Source organism: Microcebus murinus, chromosome 27 (genome assembly GCF_040939455.1).
Source record: "Microcebus murinus isolate Inina chromosome 27, M.murinus_Inina_mat1.0, whole genome shotgun sequence".
In the NCBI taxonomy this organism is placed as follows: domain Eukaryota; kingdom Metazoa; phylum Chordata; class Mammalia; order Primates; family Cheirogaleidae; genus Microcebus; species Microcebus murinus.
Window position 1 is genome coordinate 4,115,161 of NC_134130.1, and position 18,558 is coordinate 4,133,718.

At 53.3% G+C, this 18,558-nt stretch overlaps 1 protein-coding gene and 1 long non-coding RNA gene across 4 annotated transcripts in view; one reads left to right on the forward strand and one right to left on the reverse strand.

Annotated features, from left to right (window-relative positions):
* Nucleotides 1-7,163: 7,163 nt before the first annotated feature.
* Nucleotides 7,164-18,192, reverse strand: ACSBG2 (acyl-CoA synthetase bubblegum family member 2). 2 transcript variants are annotated; one of them, XM_012761661.3, is made up of 14 exons: nucleotides 18,080-18,192; nucleotides 17,337-17,457; nucleotides 16,711-16,934; nucleotides 16,150-16,238; nucleotides 15,571-15,691; nucleotides 13,211-13,291; nucleotides 12,931-13,080; nucleotides 12,638-12,814; nucleotides 11,717-11,898; nucleotides 11,388-11,621; nucleotides 8,953-9,170; nucleotides 8,550-8,689; nucleotides 8,123-8,369; nucleotides 7,164-7,442 (listed from the first exon to the last, which is right to left on the reverse strand). In XM_012761661.3, exons 2-14 carry the CDS (start codon nucleotides 17,395-17,397, stop codon nucleotides 7,366-7,368), a joined length of 2,001 nt encoding a protein of 666 aa, XP_012617115.2. In that variant the 5' UTR covers nucleotides 17,398-17,457; nucleotides 18,080-18,192; the 3' UTR covers nucleotides 7,164-7,365. The 2 variants fall into 2 exon arrangements, with proteins under 2 accessions (XP_012617115.2, XP_012617118.2); XM_012761664.3 differs by lacking the exon at nucleotides 11,388-11,621.
* The window catches only part of LOC142864825 (uncharacterized), a 32,995-nt gene continuing 30,664 nt past the window's right edge, over nucleotides 16,228-18,558 (forward strand). For both annotated transcript variants that reach the window (XR_012915124.1, XR_012915123.1), the window contains exon 1: nucleotides 16,228-16,852. This is a non-coding gene — a long non-coding RNA (uncharacterized LOC142864825). The remainder of the gene's footprint in view (nucleotides 16,853-18,558) is intronic.

Consider the following 18,558-nt stretch of genomic DNA (forward strand, 5'->3'; position numbering starts at 1 on the left):
TGGATGAATGAATGGATGTGGGTGTGTGGGTGGAGTTGAATGGATGTGGGTGTTTGGGTGGAGATGGATGGATGGATGGATGGTTGTGGGTGGGTGGGTGGAGTTGGATGTGGGTGGGTGGGTGGAGTGGGATGGATGGATGTGGGTGGGTGAGTGGAGTTGGATGGATGGATGGATGTGGGTGGATGGGTGGAGTTGGATGGATGGATGGATGTGGGTGGGTGGGTGGAGTTGGATGGATGGATGGATGTGGGTGGATGGGTGGAGTTGGATGGATGGATGGATGTGGGTGGATGGGTGGAGTTGGATGGATGGATGGATGTGGGTGGATGGATGGAGTTGGATGGATGGATGGATGTGGGTGGATGGGTGGAGTTGGATGGATGGATGGATGTGGGTGGATGGGTGGAGTTGGATGGATGTGCGTGGGTGGGTGGGTGGAGTTGGATGGATGGATGTGGGTGGGTGGGTGGAGTGGGATGGATGTATGTGGGTGGGTGGGTGGAGTTGGATGGATGGATGGATGTGGGTGGATGGGTGGAGTTGGATGGATGGATGGATGTGGGTGGATGGGTGGAGTTGGACGGATGGATGGATGTGGGTGGATGGGTGGAGTGGGACGGATGGATGGATGTGGGTGGGTGGGTGGAATGGGATGGATGGATGTGGGTGGGTGGGTGGAATGGGATGGATGGATGTGGGTGGGTGGGTGGAGTTGGATGGATGGATGGATGTGGGTGGAGTTGGATGGATGGAGGTGGGTGGATGGGTGGAGTTGGATGGATGGATGGATGTGGGTGGATGGGTGGAGTTGGATGGATGGATGGATGTGGGTGGGTGGGTGGAGTGGGACGGATGGATGTGGGTGGGTGGGTGGAGTGGGACGGATGGATGTGGGTGGGTGGGTGGGTGGTTGCACGAGTGGATGGATGCAGAGTAGGTGAATGGTTGGGTCGATGGATGGCGGACGGACAGATAGAAAAACGTGGACAAAGACATCCTTTGCCAGAAGCCCAGGTGCCCGTGTGCCAGCTTACCTGTGGCTGGCTTTTCTCCAGTCTCCGTGTGGCGTGTGGTGGAGCTGAGTGGACCTCTAGGAGACGGAGCTCTCGCTGCGCCCGTCTGAGCAGTTCTGTCCACTCGGGGCTCCGGCTCCCCCCAGTGGAGCAGAAGTCATTCCTGGGTGGCCCACTCCAGAAGCTGATGCCCTCTGGCCACCCTGCCCCGTGTGGCAGCCGCTGATGGCGGTCACAGACAGAGATGTGCAGGCTTTGGGGGACGGTTGCAGATCTGAGCTTCTAACGTAGCGTTACGGAGTGAGAGGGTCCAGAGTGGCCCCCCGGGGTTCCTGGCCCCCCGTGACACAGTGGAAGGACTGTTTATGTGTAGAAATATTGCAGAGCTTTCCCTAAGGGTGATCTCGAGGACCCTTCACAACCGCTGATGAGGCGGCGCGGCTGCCGCAGTCCCCACTGGCAGACGAGGAGACAGCCTCAGCTGACTCACCCAAGACGATACCAGCAGGCGCAGTTCCACAGCTCGGGCCAGGCGTGGGCGACGTCGTAGTTGAGCGCGCGTGCTCACGCACCAGCCGTTTGGACCACCGACAGGCATCTTGGCGAGCTTTGCAGAAAGATGCCATGGCCCATGCTTGGAAGCTGTGGTTCTGTAGCTCTAGAGCAAGACCCTCCAGAAGGATCCACAGGTGACTTTGAGACCTATGCATTTCACTGTAATAACTGCTTTAGCTGCATCCTACGCGTTTCAAAATGTCATATTCTCATTCAGCTAAATTATTTTCTAATTCCCACTGTAACTTCTTTGAGCCCTGGATTGTTTTAAAAGCTTCTTGCTTAATTTCCAAATAATTGCTAACTTTCTAATTTTATTCTAGTTGGGATCTCCTGTGGTCAGAGACCATTTAGTGACTTATTTCAATTGTTTGGAATTTGTTGAGACTGACTTCATGGCCTAGTGTACGGTCTGTTTTGGTAAATGTTTCTTAAATTTCTGAAAAGAGTGTATATTCTGTTGGATGTCGTATTTTATAAGGGTCAGGTTACTCTTCAAATATTCTTTATTGTCTATTTTTCCCTTTAATTCTGTCCCATTTTGAAGTTATGATAGTACGTATAAATTTATAATTGCTTTAGTTTCCTGGTAGATCAATCATTTTTATTATAAATGTCCCTTTTTATCTCTGGCAGTAATTCTTGTCTTTAATCTACTCCCCCCCCCCCCCCCATAAAGATACTCTTTATTCCAGGCCTCAAAGAATCCCCCGTAAATATCTTTTTTTTTCTCCTTTTTTTTTTTTTATTTCAGCATATTATGGGGGTAGATTTTAAGGTTTCAATAAATGCCCATTTCCCCCCCTCTCCCCACAAGTCTGAGTCTCCAGCATGACCATCCCCCAGATGGTGCACATCTCATTATATATGTATACCCGCCCCCCTCCCCCCTCCCACCTGCCCAATACCCTATTACTGTAGTACCTGTGTGTCCACTTAGGTGCTGTTCAGTTAATACCAATTTGCTGGTGAGTATATGTGGTACTTGTTTTTCCATTCTTGGGAAACTTCACTTAATAGTATGGGTTCCAGCTCTAACCAGGAAAATATAAGATGTGCTATATCACCATTGTTTCTTAGAGCTGAATAGTACTCCATGGTATACATATACCACATTTTATTAATCCATTCTTGGATTGATGGGCACTTGGGCTGTTTCCACAGCCTTGCAATTATGAATTGTGCTGCTATAAACATTCGAGTGCAGGTGTCTTTTTTTGTAGAGTGTCACTGGATCTTTTGGGTAGATGCCCAGCAATGAGATTGCTGGATCAAATGGTAGATTCACTTGTATTGCTTTAAGGTATCTCCATATTGCTTTCCACAGAGGTTGAACTAGTTTGCAGTCCCACCAGCAGTGTAGGAGTATAGAATATTTTATTTCCATCTTGATTTCTTCATTTATGAAGTAATCATTTAGTAGGAGGTTATTTAATTTCCACATTTTTGTGTAGAAATGTGAGTTTCTGTTAGGGTTGATTTCTACTTTTATTCCACTGTGATCTGAGAAGGTACATTGTATGATTTCTATTTTTTTAAATTTCTTGAGATTTACTTTGTGTCCTAGGATATGGTCAATCTTAGAGAATGTCCCGTGAGCTGATGAGCAGAACGTATATTCAGTGGATTTGGGGTAGAATGTCCTGTAGATGTCAGTCAGACCCAGTTGTTCCAGGGTTTTGTTTAAGTCCATTATTTCTTTATTAATTTTCTGTTTGGAGGATCTGTCTTGTGCCGTCAGTGGGGTGTTGAAATCTCCGGTGATTATGGAGTTGCTATTAATCCATTTGCTTAGCTCCAGTAAGGTTTGCTTTATGAATCTGGGTGCACCTAAGTCAGATGCATATATATTTAAAATTGTTATCTCTTCTTGTTGAAGTGTGCCCTTCACCATTATATAATGACCCTCTTTGTCTTTCACTACTTTTGTTGGTTTAAAAACTAAATCATCTGAAATTAGAACTGCCACGCCAGCCTTCTTTTGGCTTCCACTTGCCTGGAATACTGATCTCCACCCTTTTACTTTTAGTCTATATGCATCCTTGCAGGTTAGATGTGTTTCCTGAAGACAGCATATACTTGGCCTGTATTTTCTTATCCATTCAGCCAGCCTATGTCTCTTGAGTGGAGAGTTTAAGCCATTCACATTTATTGAGAGAACTGATAGATAAGGTAGATTACTGTCCATTCTGTTGGGTTGGATGTTGTTGCTTTGATTTCTCTCTTGAGCCATTGTAATATCTGGCCTTTAATCTTTGGGTTTTGGTTGTTTTTATATTCGTGAGTTTTTATTATGGTGTTCCATGCGTAACACTGTTTTGAGTACTTCTTGTAGGGCTGGTCTTGTCTTGGTGAATTCTCTGAGACTTTGCTTGTCTGAGAATGTCTTTATTTCTCCTTCATATATGAAGCTTAGTTTTGCAGGGAATAAGATTCTAGGGTGGGCATTGTTTTGTTTCAGAAGAGTGAGAATGGGGCCCCAGTCTCTCCTTGCTTGTAAAGTCTCATTAGCGAAGTCTGGTGTTATTCGAATTGGCTTTCCCTTGTATGTCACTTGCTTCTTTTGTCTTACAGCTCTTAGAAGGGCCTCTTTAGTTGATATTTTGGTCAGTCTGATGACTGCATGACGTGACGTCTTCCTGTTTGCAATGAATCTCCCAGGGGTCCTCTGAACTTCTTGAACTTGTATATCGAGATTTTGAGCAAGGCCTGGGAAATTTTCCTCTATTATATCTTCAAATAGCTTGTCCAATCTTTGGATGTTGTCCTCTTCCCCTTCTGGTAACCCTATGACCCTCACATTAGGTTTCTTCACATAATCCCACATCTCTTGTAGGCTTTGCTCTTTTCTCTTGTTTCTCTGCTCTATCTCTGTGATGGTTTTATTTAGTTGGAGGGTGTTATCTTCAATCTCTGAGATTCTTTCTTCTGTTTGATCTACCCTGTTCTTGAGACTTTCCACCGTATTTTGTAGTTCCCTGAATTGATTCTTCATTTCCAGGAGTTCGGTTAAACTTTTCTTCATTGTGTCTATTTCTTTAGTGAACATTTCCTCTAGGTCCTGGAGGCTTTTTGTGGTTTCTTTGTGTTGGTTATTGAGTTGTTGTTGCAGGTTGGTGAGTGTTCTTATGATCCACATACGAAATTCCTCTTCTGTCATTTTGGTTGCCTGATTTGGGTTGGTGTCCGTTTCTAGGGGGCTGGTGCTCCTCTTTGGGGGTGTGTTTTCTGTTTGATTCTTCATATTTCCTGAGTTCCTTCGCTGATTTCTTCCCATGTCGATCAGTTGTTGTTTCTTTCCTTTAGGTTTTTGTTTGGGTATTCACACGCCTTGTTTAGTTTCTGAGCCGTTAGGTGGTATCTGTGGGTGAGATTCGACCACTCCCCTTGCCGCTGGTCTCCGAGCTGTTCCGGCGGTCTCAGCTTTCAGTTCTCCTCCACAGCCTCCTCACGTGGAGTCTCCCGGGGTCTCAGGTACCCCTCCTTCCGGCCCTCGTCCGCTGTATGCTCACCTTCTTGCTTCTTTTTTCTAATTTCTGCTAGAATCTGTCTTTTCTGCAGAGACACTCTGTCTGGCGGTGTTTCTCGTCCGCCATCTCGATCCTCCTCTTTAATCTACTTTTATATTACCATAGCAACTCTAGTTTTCTATTTGTCCCATCTTTTTTTTAAATTTTTTAAAAATTTTTTTGGCCAGGCACGGTGGCTCATGCCTATAATCCTAGCACTCTGGGAGGCCAAGGCGGGAGGATTGCTTGAGCTTAGGAGTTAGAGACCAGCCTGAGCAAGAGCAAGACCCCGTCTTTACTATAAATAGAAAGAAATTAATTGGCCAACTAATATATATATAGAAAAAATTAGCCGGGCATGGTGACGCATGCCTGTAGTCCCAGCTACTCGGGAGGCTGAGGCAGGAGGATCGCTTGAGCCTAGGAGTTTGAGGTTGCTGTGAGCTAGGCTGACGCCATGGCACTCTAGCCTGGGCAACAGAGTGAGACTCTTGTCTCTAAATAAATAAATAAATTTTTTTTTATGTTTTCAGTCTTGCTCTGTCACCTAGGCTAGAGTGCAGTGGCATCATCATAGCTCACTGCAGCCTTGAACTCCTGGGCTGAAGTGATCCTCCCACCTCGGCCTCCCAGAGTGCTGGGATTACAGGCATGAACCACTGTGCCTAGCCGTATGTTAGTGTTTTTGATAACTAACATTTCCCTCCAATTCTTTCTTAGAGTTTCCATCTCTCTGCTTAACATTATTCACCCGTTCTTGCATGTTGTCTGTTTTCCCCATTAGCGCTCTTAGCATATTAATAATTCTTATTTAAAATGCACAGTCTGGCCAGGCGCGGTGGCTCACGCCTGTAATCCTAGCTCTCTGGGAGGCCGAGGCGGGGGGATTGCTCGAGGTCAGGAGTTCGAAACCAGCCTGAGCAAGAGTGAGACCCCGTCTCTACTATAAATAGACAGAAATTAATTGGCCAACTAATATATATATACAAAAAATTAGCCGGGCATGGTGGCGAATGCCTGTAGTCCCAGCTACTTGGGAGGCTGAGGCAGGAGGATTGCTTGAGCCAGGAGTTTGAGGTTGCTGTGAGCTAGACTGACGCCACGGCACTCACTCTAGCCTGGGCAATAAAGTGAAACTCTGTCTCAATCAATCAATCAATCAATCAATAAATAAAATGCACAGTCTGATAATTCTAGAATCTGTGCCATATCTAAGCCCAGGTATGACGCTTGCCCTGGCTCTCCAGACTGTGTTTTGTTTTATTTCCATTTAGCATGTCTTGTGATTTTCATCATTGTTGTTGAAAACCACACGTGATAATATAGTTGGGTATTTCTCCAGGGAAATAGCTCTGTTTCCTTGGGTGTCAGTTCTAAGCACAGCCTCTGTCTTGTGATGTTTCTGTTCTGCCGCTTCCTTGCGTGTGTGACTTTCTTAGAATTCCCTGGAGTGTGCCCCGGGCTGGCAGCTGATTCCAGCCCGAGTGGGAGCCGTGCGCGTGGCTACTCACCCCACCAGAGCCCCCATGCCCTGCTCTCCCAGCGTGTCTGTGGGATTATCTCACCTCTTCTACGCATCGGGTGCCAGATGGGGTTTAACACGCGCCCTTTGAACCAGGAGTCTGTCTCCCAAGTGGTTGTGGCAAATCCATTGTGCAGGTCCCGTGGGCCCAGGTGTCCCCTGACCCTGTACATAGCAGCTGGTCTCAGCCCTTTCCCCTCCCTTATAGGCACCTCAGGGTGATTGCAGGCAGCTGGGCCCTGTCCCTGGGCTGACGACAGGCCTGCCCAGGGAACCCCACGCTTCTCACTTAAGGTGTACATTTTTCAAAATGAAAGAAAAGAAAGCCCCGAGCTTTGTCATGGCGGGTTTTGATGCTTCCCGAACCTTCACTATGAAGCCAGGGTGAGGATCCTTTTAGCTCAGGCACTGTGGACACCTCGGTGCTGCGCAGCTGCTCCTGGCCTGCGGGGGCGTCCTGAACCCTGCAGGGTGCTACGTCTCCCCCCAGCCTCCACCCACTCCGCGCCAGGAGCGCGGCTCCCCAGCTGCTCCCAGACACCCCCAGGTGACAGCCACTGCTTTAGGGAACCGATTTTATTCTTTTCGGTTTAAAGCACCTCCCCCGGGAGAGGCATGCCGCTTAACGCCAGGTCCCCTTGCTGGGACTCGTTTCCCTCCCGCTAGGAATCAGCTCCTTCACAAGGAGGGACAGAGAGGGGGATCGTGGCCCCTTTCACCGAGATTGGAGCCCACTCGTGGGGTCCCCTCCCGGCTGCCGCTATTAGTTCTCGTAAAACTTCTCGATCTCAGCCTGGTACATCTTGTACACGATGCCCCGCTTCACCTTCGTGGTCACCCCTGCAAGAGAAGCAAGTCCGCAGTGGGGCCTTCCCACCCCCCACTCCTGGGAGGTCCCCATACGGCAGCTGGTAGCCCCCGCCACCCAACAGGATGAGGTGTCGAGGCGTCAGAGGGCCGAGTCCGTTGTAGGGACGCAGAAATGGGGACAGGGCACAGGGCAGCAGGACGCTTTGGGTGGCTAGCAGAGGGACTGGGTGCTGGAAGCCCATCCCAGAGCACCCTGAGAATTCCCACATGTGAGACCGCAGACGCCAGGCCAGGCACAATGGCTCACGCCTGTGATCTTAGCACCCTGGGGGGCTGAAGCCAGACAACTGCTTGAGGCCAGCCTGGGCAACATAGTGAGACCCCATCTCTATAAAAATTTTTTTATAAACTAGCCGGGTATGGTGGCACAAGCATGTAGTCCCAGCTACTCGGGAGGCTGAGGCAGCAGGATCGCTTGAGGCCAGTAGTGTGAGGTTGCTGTGAGCTAGGCTGCCACCACGGCACTCTAGCCCAGGCAACAGAATGAGACTCTGTCTCAGAAAAAAGAAAAAAGACTTAAACATGTCTCGCTGAATGGCACAGGCAAGACCACGTGGCCACGGCCTGCCAGCCCATGCCACCCACGCTCAGCTTCAGCCCAGGGCTGCCGGATGCCACTTACGATCCGGGACCCCGCCCAGGCAGCTCACCGAGCTCCCCGGCACCGATGGAGAAGTCCGTGTCGAGGATGGTCCACTTGACGATCCTGGCGCTCTCCGACCTGGCTTCTCTGTTGATGACGTCGATGGCCTGATCGACGTACTCCATGACGATGGAGTCCTGGTTGTTGATGATGTCCGACAGCCTGGTGGAGTGGCTCTTGAGATTCCGGCAGAAATCCACGGCCTCCTCGGTCAGCGCGTCCCGCGGCTCTCCTGTCTCCACGTTGACCTGGCACTGCCAGAGGGGACAGGGTCCGGGCGCTCTCAATCCATGTGCCACTCACACCTCCGCCCCCGAGGGCCGGGGGGGCCCCTGTCCCCCGAACCTCAGCATCCTTATCTTACGACACGCCAGCAGCCCACCCAACTGGCTTCCATGCCAGTGTCACGGGGCCCAAGGACAGCCCCCAGGCACCTTCAGTGTGAGCAGGGCGCACAGGTACGGCATATCCTGGCCCACCAGGACCACGTAATGCACGATGGGAATGAACATCTTCACCTGCTCCTCGATGGGGCCCGGGTTGATCTTCTCCCCAGAACTGAGCGTGATGATATCTATGTGTGGAAAGGGAGGGGGCATTCGTCTTTGTAAAGCTACCCCAAGTTGAGTGTCGTGGAAGCCTGGGTGGGGGTCTGGGGTGGGGAAACTGTCCCAAAGCAGCCCCAGCTTGCAAGGGGCCCTCTGCGTGCAGACATCAAAGATGCATCCCAGGCATACAAAGGACACCCCCTTCCTCCAAGCTGGATGTCAGCCCTCATTTCAAACTTGTGCTGTGTGCAACCTGCACCACTGTCCATGGCAGCCCTGCCTTGCTCACCATTCACATTGCCTGCGATGTGCAGGAAGTTATCAGCATCCAAGAAGCCCAGGTCCCCTGTGTGCATCCAGCCTAGGGAGTCAATCTTATCCTTCGTGGCTTCCTTGTTGTTGAGATAACCCATGAAGACGTTCCGGCCCCAAATGCAGATGTCCCCGATGCCATCCTTATCTCCCTCGAGCACCTTGGTGTTGGTGTCCCGGAACGGCTTCCCGCAGCTGTGGGGAGTGGGCAGGAAGAGGGAGCGTTAGACATGGGCGGATACCATCCCCCATCATAGTAGGGACTCCTGTCCCCTGCTCACAGCCCCTCTTCCTCTTATCCACAAAACCACTCAGATCCTAAGTCTTTTCTGTCTTGCTTTCGGCTCCTAGAGTCCCACGAATCCAAAGTGGGGGCAGATGGAGAAGGAAATAGGGTGTAGACCTGCAGAGTGGAAGGAAAGCAACCTGGCCCAGCCCAGCTCTGAGCCAAGCCTGAGGGGCACATGGAGGCTTCACACCCAGCCCGTCCCCCAGGAACCGAAACAGCAGCCCAAGTGACAAGGCAAGACGTGCATAGACCAGGTGTGGTGGTTCACACCTATAATCCCAGCACTCTGGGAGGCCAAGGCAGGAGGATTGCTTGAGCCCAGGAATTTGAGACCAGCCTGGGCAACATAGCAAGACCCCATCTTTACAAAAAAATTAAATATTAGCCAAGTGTGGTGGTGTGCGCCTGTAGTCCCAGATACTCGGGAGGCTGAGGCAAGAGGATCTTTTGAGCCCAGGAGTTGGAGGCTGCAGTGAGCTATGATGATGTCACTGCTCTGCAGCCTGGGTGACAGGGTGAGACTTTGTCTCCAAAAAAATAAATAAATAAACTCAACTTTGGATAGATATAGTTGCTGTTGAAGGTTTCCAGGCAGGGAAGAGAAAACAGTTAATATAGTCCAGGCAAGAATGAGGGCTTCCACCACCCGGTTTCTCTCTTTGGAAACTGGAGGGCTAGTGCTTCAGCTTCTCCAAGTCTGAGGTTCCTACCAGGGTACCTGGACACCATCCTCTGTCCTCTTTCTCCCCAGGCTGTCTAGAGACTCAGGGCAGCTTTGAAACTGGTCCCGGCCAACACTTGGGACACACACTGCTATGGAAAGAATTGTATCCCATCCCCCAGGCTAGGTTGAAGCTCTAACCACCATGCCCCACCCAAGGTGACGGTATTTGGAGGTGGGGCCTTTAGGAGGTAATTAAGGTTGGATAAGTTCATGAGGGTGGGGCCCCCATGACGGGATTAGTGCCCTTACGAGAAGAAACCCCAGAGAGCTTGCTCTGTCCCCACTATGTGAGGACACGGCACAAAGGCACTGTCTGCAAAGCCAGGAGGAAAGCCCTCACCAGGAACCAAACCATCCCGGTGCCTGGATCTTGGACTTCCAGCCTCCAGAACTGTGAGAAAATAAATCTGCCCCCAAGAACTAATCACCTCCCAAAGGGCCCACCTCCTAATACCATCACCTGGGGAGTTAAGATTTCACAATGAGGCCGGGCGTGGTGGCTCACGCCTGTAATCCTAGCACTCTGGGAGGCCAAGGTGGGCGGATTGCTCAAGGTCAGGAGTTCAAAACCAGCCTGAGCAAGAGCGAGACCCCGTCTCTACTAAAAATAGAAAGAAATTAATTGGCCAACTAATATATATAGAAAAAATTAGCCGGGCATGGTGGCGCATGCCTGTAGTCCCAGCTACTCGGGAGGCTGAGGCAGGAGGATCGCTTGAGCCCAGGAGTTTGAGGTTGCTGTGAGCTAGGCTGACGTCATGGCACTCACTCTTGCCTGGGCAACAGAGCGAGACTCTGTCTCAAAAAAAAAGATTTCACAATGAATTTTAGGGGGACATAAACATTCAGACCATAGCAGCCCCTGAACCTCTTATTAAAGAAGTTATTAATTTTTTTAGAGACAGGGTCTCACTCTGTCCCCCAGGCTTGAGTGCAGTGGTGTGATCATAGCTCACTGCAGCCTCCAACTCCTAGGCTCAAGCGATCCTCCCTCCTTGGCCTCCCGAGTAGTTGAGACTACAGGCATGGGCCACGGCGTCGGGCCATGAATTGTTGTTTTATGTTCCTAAATTTGAAGGTGACTTTCACAAAGCAATAGACACACTCATATACAGTGCTTCTCGCCTGAGACACCAGGGTGTCAGAAATGATTCGCCGTTAGTGAGGACAGCAGTTTGCAAATCAAAATACAAATTGGAAGGGGCTTGAACTCATCCCCCGCAGGTCCACTCGCCCCTTTGTCTTTGGACCTGCGCTCCTTGGTGGGGGACAGCCAAGCAGGGTGACAGCGTTCACTAGGGACCGCACGTGCCCTCGCGGCAGCCAGGCGAGGAGAAGGGACGGTCCAAGCTCGGCCCTCGCCGCCCTCTCCGTCTGCCGTCCCTGCGCCGGGCCCCACCTGAGCAGCTGGAAGGCCCGGTGGCTGGACACAGAGTGGACACCGGTGCACTCGGTCTGGCCGTAGAACTCGAAGATGGGGATGTTGAGGCTGAGGAAGAACTCCAGGGTGGCCCTGGGGAGCCCCAGCCCCAAGTTGAAGAACTGCCGGCAGTGTTCCAGGCCGAAGAACTTCCTGGTCCGGTCGAAGGTCAATGTCTTGGCCAGGCCAAAGCCCAGCGGAAGCTGCCTCTGCCTTGGGGAGCAGACACGCGCAGCAGAGCTCGGCCTCAGGACGCCCGGCCGGCCCGGCAGCCCCCGGCGCAGGCGGCCCCCGCGCCCCAGCCTCACCCAAACATCTGCTTCAAGTTGGTCTTGAGCCCCAGCACCATGGCCCAGTTGTCGAACTTCCTCCGAAACATGGTGGCACCCAGGTGTCTGGCCTTGAGGCTGTCGGCCATCTGGTCCCAGATCCCCGGGACACCGTAGAACGTGGTGGGCCTCACCTCCCGCAGCGTGTCAATCAGAGTGCCCTGCGCGGACGGGTCGGGGGGTCCTCAGCCGCGCCCTACCACCCCGGCCCCCTGCCAGACTGGACAGAGCTGCCCACGGCCGCCCCCACCCCCTGCCCCTGGTGTTTGAAATCCCAGGCCGGGGGCCAGGTCATGAGTGACGCAGCGAGAGGGTTACGGGGGCCACCAGAGCTCGGGCGGGGACCACCCTGCTCAGGCAGGCGTGGCAGAGTCCCTGGCACCACTTGACTCTGCCTCTGTGGATCTGACGACTCCAGGGACCTCCCGTGAGTGGAGCCACACACTGTGTGTCCTTCTGTGTCTGGCGTCTCTCACTGAGCACGACGTCCTCGAGGTCCATCTATGTCGGAGCAGGTGTCAAAATCTCCTTCCTTTTCATGGCTGAGTAATATTCCACTGCACGGATGGCCCCCGTTGTTTATCCAGTCACCCACTGAAGGACACTCACGTACTTTCAATGGCTCCATTTAGCTTCCTGTACTTGTGGTGTTTGTGCCCGAGGAGGGGTGGGGTGGGTGCCTCCCATTCCCCATAACCTTAGCTTTCATCCGTTCCCCACTTTTCTTTTCTCAGATGGGGAAACTGAGGCCCAGAGATGGGGAAGTACCAACTGGGGCTGGGGTGGGGGGGATTCCCAATGCGGACTGAGCCCCCCACTCAGGGAAGCCCCTCACCCACCGCCCTCCCCGCCACCACCTCGCCCGTGCCCACCCCGCAGGGGCCGAGGGGCTCCGCTCACCTTCACAGCATCCGGCTGGGCGAAGTAGAGCGCCCCAGCCACCGAGATGGCGACCCACATGTCGAAAATCTGAGACCCGATGTAGCTGAGCGGCAGGTAGCTCACCAAGGTCTCTTGCGCCTCTGGCGGACGCTTAAAAGAAAGGCTCTGAACGGTGGCCGCCGTGGTCCAGGTGATCTGAAAGGCACCTTACCTGTCAGCCACCTGGGGGCTGACTGGCTGCTCTCAGTTCCCAGAAGCAGCTGCCCGAGCGGCCGGCTGGGGACCGAGCTGGGGACCCAGCCCTCACTCACGTTGTCATGGCTCAGCATCACGGCTTTGGGGGGGCCCATGGACGTCAAGCTGAAGACCAAGGTGCAGCACTGGTTGGGCTTTTGGGAGTCGATGATCTTGTCTAGCCTCTCGTCCGAGATGTCGTGTGAGAGGTCCAGGAACCGTTGCCACTGCAGACAGGCCCCGGGAAAGCCCCCGGGTCCCCCTCAACCCAGCTGCCTCTCCTGGAGCTCTTGGCCTGACCCAGCATGGAGCTTGCCCCCCGGCCCCCCACCTGTCCTCTCCCTGGCTGCGGCGTACCGAGTACAGGTTCCTCTGCTCCGACTGGATCACCTCCTTGTACTGCACGATGCCTTTGAGATGCTTCAAGTAGCCCTGGATCTGCAAGACACCAACGGCTCAGCCTCAGGGTCTGCGGGCGCAAAGGCAGGTGACGCCCCAGCCCACAACCATCACCACTATCTACTTCCAGAACATTCCATCCATCCCCCTAAAAGGAAACCTTGTACCCATTAGCAGTCCTTCCCCTCCCCTAGCCCCTGGCAACCACGAATCTGCTCTCTTTTTTGTGGATTTACGTATTCTGATGATTTCCTGTAAGTAGAATCACAGTCTGTGGCCTTTTGTGTCTAGTTCATTTCACTGAGCAACTTTAGAAAATCCACTTGGAAGACTGGGTGAGAGCTTCATTCTTTTTTATAGCTGAATAATGCTCCACGGCGTGGGCACACCACATTTTGCTTATCCATTTGTTCGCTGATGAACATCTGGGTTGTTTCCACTTACGGGCGATTGTGATTAATGCTGCCGTGAATATTTGTGTAGCAGGATTTTGTTGGGATTCCTGTTTTTAATTCTCTCTAGGAGTGTTATGGCTGGGTTCTGTGGTCTTTCTAGGTTTAACTTTTTGAGGAACCGCCAGACTCCTTTCCACGGCGGCTGCACCGTGGTTCACGCCCACCAGCCACGCACAAAGGTTCCAGTGTTTCCACGTCCTTGACAACACTTGCTATTATCTGCCTCTTTGATTCTAGCCATCCCACTGCGTGGGAAGTGGGATCTCGTGGAAGTCTGGATTTGCATTTCCCTGGAGACGAATGACGTTGGACATCTTCCCACATGTTCATTGGCCATTTGGATATCTCCTTTGGAGACGTGTCTATGCAACCCTTTGCCCATTTTTAAATTGGGTTGTTTGTCTTTTTGTGGTTTGTTCCCCAATTGTTTTTTAATCTAGTTGTCCACGTGTAAAAATCAGGGAGATGTCATGTTCATGTCCAGAGTTTTCTTGGGAAAAAAGTGACCCAAAAATGTTTTAAAAGTATGACTCAAGCCAGGCTCAGCGGCTCATGCCTGTAATCCTAGCATTCTGGGAGGCTGAGGTGGAAGGATCTTTTGGGGCCAGAAGCTTGAGCAAGAGCGAGACCCCATCTCTACAAAATATAGAAAAATTAGCCAGGTGTGGTGGTATGTGCCTATAGTCCCAGCTACTTGGGAGGCTGAGGCAGGAGGATCGCTTAAGGCCAGGAGTTTGAGGCTGCAGTGAGCTACGATGACACCATTGCACTCCAGCCTGGGTGACAGAGCAAGACCCTATCTCCCCAAATTTTATTTATATCCCCAGGACTAGGTGGGAACCCCGTTCCTCCCAGCTAAATGCTCCCAGCCCTCTACCCACTGTCATTTTGTTTGAATATCTGTCTGTCCAGCTCCAGCAAACTGGATGACCCCCAAACAGTGAGAAGGGAAACAAAGATCCTGTGGACACCATGCCCTCGAAAAAGGCTCGCAGTGCCCAGAAGAGTGCTGAGCGCTCAGAAACCACCACAGGTAGGGGCTCCTTGGGCCCTGGGTGTGGCTGGTGGTGTTCCCGCAGAGACCGGTTAGAGGGTGAGGGTCTGGCCACGGGCGGCTCAGGCGGGGTTGGGATGTCCCTTTAGAAAAGACTCCACTGAGGGAGCCTGGGGGAGGGCACTGTCCCTCTGCGAGGACGCTGGCCTGCGTGCACAGGGTGGCAGGTGGCCAGCAGGTGCCTGGTCTCCGGGAGGGGTTCACGGGAGGGACCCTGGGCCCGCAGCTTAGCTGTGTGCCCGCTGGAAGGTTATATATATATATCATATATATATGATTCTGTGGCACCCTTGGGCATCGTGGGCTAGCTCTGACAGTGGCACATGGCGCTCATTCACGCATTCCCCAGTTACTCAGCGAGCACCTACTGTGTGCCGGGCTCTGCTCTGGGCGCTGGAGCCCCAGCGGTGAGCAATCAGACAATACTCCCTGCCTTCGTGGAGTGTGTGTCCTTGAGGGTGGGCAGCTCAACAGATGGTAATGGAAATGGATAAGCAAATGTTAGAATCAGCTAGCATAGGGTTCAGTGTGACAGAGAGAAATGAAAAGGGGAATCGGGATAGCTTGGGGGCAGGGTTGAAGGTGGCACTTTTAGAGAGGGTGCTCCAGAACATTCCCAAGGGCATGATGACATTTAAGCAAAGACCGGAGGGAGGTGAGGGAGTGAGCAATGGAGGTATCTGGAGGAAGAGTGTTCCAGGCAGAGGGCACAGCCTGTGCAAAAGTCCTGGGGCAGGACCACGCCTTTGCCTAAACCATCCCCTTCCCACCAGGCCCTCCTGGCTACCAAAGGCTGGAGTGTCACTGACCTGCATGACCTTTTGCAGCTGCTTGTCATTATCCACCACAATGACGTTCATCTTTGAGTTTTCGGCAATGATCTGGCAGGCTTTTGGGGTGTTGGTGGACAATATACCAACAGAGAAGCCTCTGGAAGCAGAATGCAGGAGGCGAGGGCTTGCTGGGTGAGTCCTTCAGGGAACTGCAAAGTTCCTGGGAGTCCCCGACACCCACCTCCTGTTTGAACGGGGGACTCAGGGACAGCCCTGGCCTGGGCCCTGCCCTCATCAAGGGGTTCCCCAATGTTCTGGATGGGTGGAGGAAGGGCTCAGCACTAGACAGCCCTGGTAAGTGTCGAAGGCTCTCTGCAGGAGGGGCTATGGGAGCTGGGCTTCTCAGGATGTATATGAGTTCGCCAGTTAGAGAATGCAGGGAAGGGTAATCTGGGCTATGCTTAGGACTGGGCTGTTGACAAACACCACTGAGCACAGACGCAAGTGGAGCTGTGGTCAGAGCTCCCTGTCCCGGGGACTCTCTCCCATGACACCCCGACCGTCTCGAGGGAAGGTGGGCTCGCGGCCTCGATGCACTCCGGGGAGAGCCCTTACCCTGCCATGATGGCGCCAATGTAGGCGATGGCCCACTCCTCCGAGTTCAGTCCCATGATGCCCACGCCGTGGAAGCGCTCCAGCCCCAGCTGGGGGGAGGCGAGGCCTTCGTGAGGCCCCAGAGGCTCGGCCGCCACCACCCCCAGCCTGCCCGGGAGCCTCGGCCTTGCCCTTTCCTCTGTTGACCGTTCGTCCTTTGCCCCCCCTCTGATGAAATAACCCATCCTCCTATTACGAGCCACCATATATTTATCTAGAGCAGGGCTTCCCGGCCTGGCGGTAATTCTGTCGCGCCGAGACCCTTGCCACCCCTGGCGCCATTTCGGGCTGTCTCGGATTGGAGGAGGGGATGCCGGCGGCGTGCGTGGGCGGGGCCTGGAGCTGCGCGCGCAGAACGCGAGAGGAGCACAAGCGTAGGAGGGGGCGGGGTTTCAGAGCGGTGCTCAAGCGCAGGAGGCGGTGCCCAGGACGGCGCGCAGGCGCAGAAGCAGGGAAGGGTAGCGTGTTGCGCAGGCGCACGGAAGGGCAAGAGGCGCGCAGGCGCAGACCGCCTCGAGGTACCTTGAGGAAGGCTTTGGCGGCCTGCCGGCATTGCTCGTAGTACTCGATGTAGGTGAGCAGGTGCCAGGTGTTCTTGTACTTGGAGCCGAGCGCGATGTAGTTGGTGAACCTGGTGGCCGTATCTATGACCATGTCGTGCACGGTGAGTGGCGTCCGGTCGTAGAACGCGTCCTCCAGCTTCCGCAGCCGCACCTCCCCGTTGCGCCTCGACGTCCAGTAGTTGACTGTGGGCAGGCGACGCCCGGGCGGGCGGAGAGGGAGGGGAAGAGGGGAGGAGGGGTAGGGAGACGCAGAAAAGGATTCAGAGCCAGGAGGACAGTCAGCCGCGCTGGCCTAGAGAAGGTTCGGGAGGAAACCTTCCAGCGGGCACACAGCTAAGCTGCTGGCCCAGGGTCCCTCCCGTGAACCCCTCCCGGAGACCAGGCACTTGCTGGCCACCTGCCACCCTGTGCACGCAGGCCAGCGTCCTCGCAGAGGGACAGTGCCCTGCCCCAGGCTCCCTCAGTGGAGTCTTTTCTAAAGGGACATCCTAACCCCGCCTGAGCCGCCCGTGGCCAGACCCTCACCCTCTAACCGGTCTCTGCGGGAACACCACCAGCCACACCCAGGGCCCAAGGAGCCCCTACCTGTGGTGGTTTCTGAGCGCTCAGCACTCTTCTGGGCACTGCGAGCCTTTTTCGAGGGCATGGTGTCCACAGGATCTTTGTTTCCCTTCTCACTGTTTGGGGGTCATCCAGTTTGCTGGAGCTGGACAGACAGATATTCAAACAAAATGACAGTGGGTAGAGGGCTGGGAGCATTTAGCTGGGAGGAACGGGGTTCCCACCTAGTCCTGGGGATAGCCTGGGAAGGCGTCTCTGAACAAGGGATAGAAGTTGACCTGGCAAAGAAGAGAGGGAGAAGCATAGAAGGAAATGAAACAAAGGTGATAAGAAAGAATTGTTTTCTGGACGGGGTGCAGTGGCTCACGCCTGTGATCCCAGCACTCTGGGAGGCCAGGGTGAGAGGATTGCTTGAGCTCAGGAGTTCGAGACCAGCCTGAGCAAGAGTGAGACCCAGTATCTCCTAAAAATAGAAAAACTAGCCAGGCATGGTGGTGAGCCCCTGTAGTCCCAGATTCTCAGGAGGCTGAGGCAGGAGGATTGCTTCAGCCCAAGAGTTTGAAGTTGCTGTGAACTAGGCTGATGCCACGGCACTCTAGCCCAGGCAACAGAGCAAGACTCTGTCTCAAAAAAAAAAAAAAAGAATTGTTTTCTGGTACTTTCCATGCCCATCCCCCACGGGGTGTGCAGCCTGGTTCATCCCTGGGAGAAGCTGAAATATCTGGGGGTCTCCCACACCCTTCCTCCCACCCACAACACATTTTCACCCCTCTCGGTCATTGGGAGGACAGTGCCCAGTCCTAGCTCCAGCTTCTTTTTATCAGCTTTGTTACTGCTCCCATTCTAGCCACGGGGACAGTGGACTCCCGATTGGACATCCAGAATGTTCTTGCCGGTGATCAGCTCTTGTGACATCACTGGATTCTGCAGCCCAGAGTCATCCTGGGGACACAGCCCTCTTTCCCTTTGAGGAGGCTTGTTTTGCAGGACAAGGAGGGGGTCCACCCAAGAAAGTTGTTCACTGACCCCACAAACCAGTGGTTTTCAAGGTGACAGTCCAGGGAGGAGGTGGGGGCAAAGTCTTGGGATTAAATCTGGCAGCTGAAGGGACTCCAGAGTCACTGCATTGTTGGCTTTGAGTGACAGTTCACAAGGGAGCCTGAAGAAGAGTTTCGGAGTGGAGGAGGCAAATGAAGGCGAGGCCTCACAGGGGCCAAGGGAGCAGAGCCCAGGGCTCCCAAAAGGT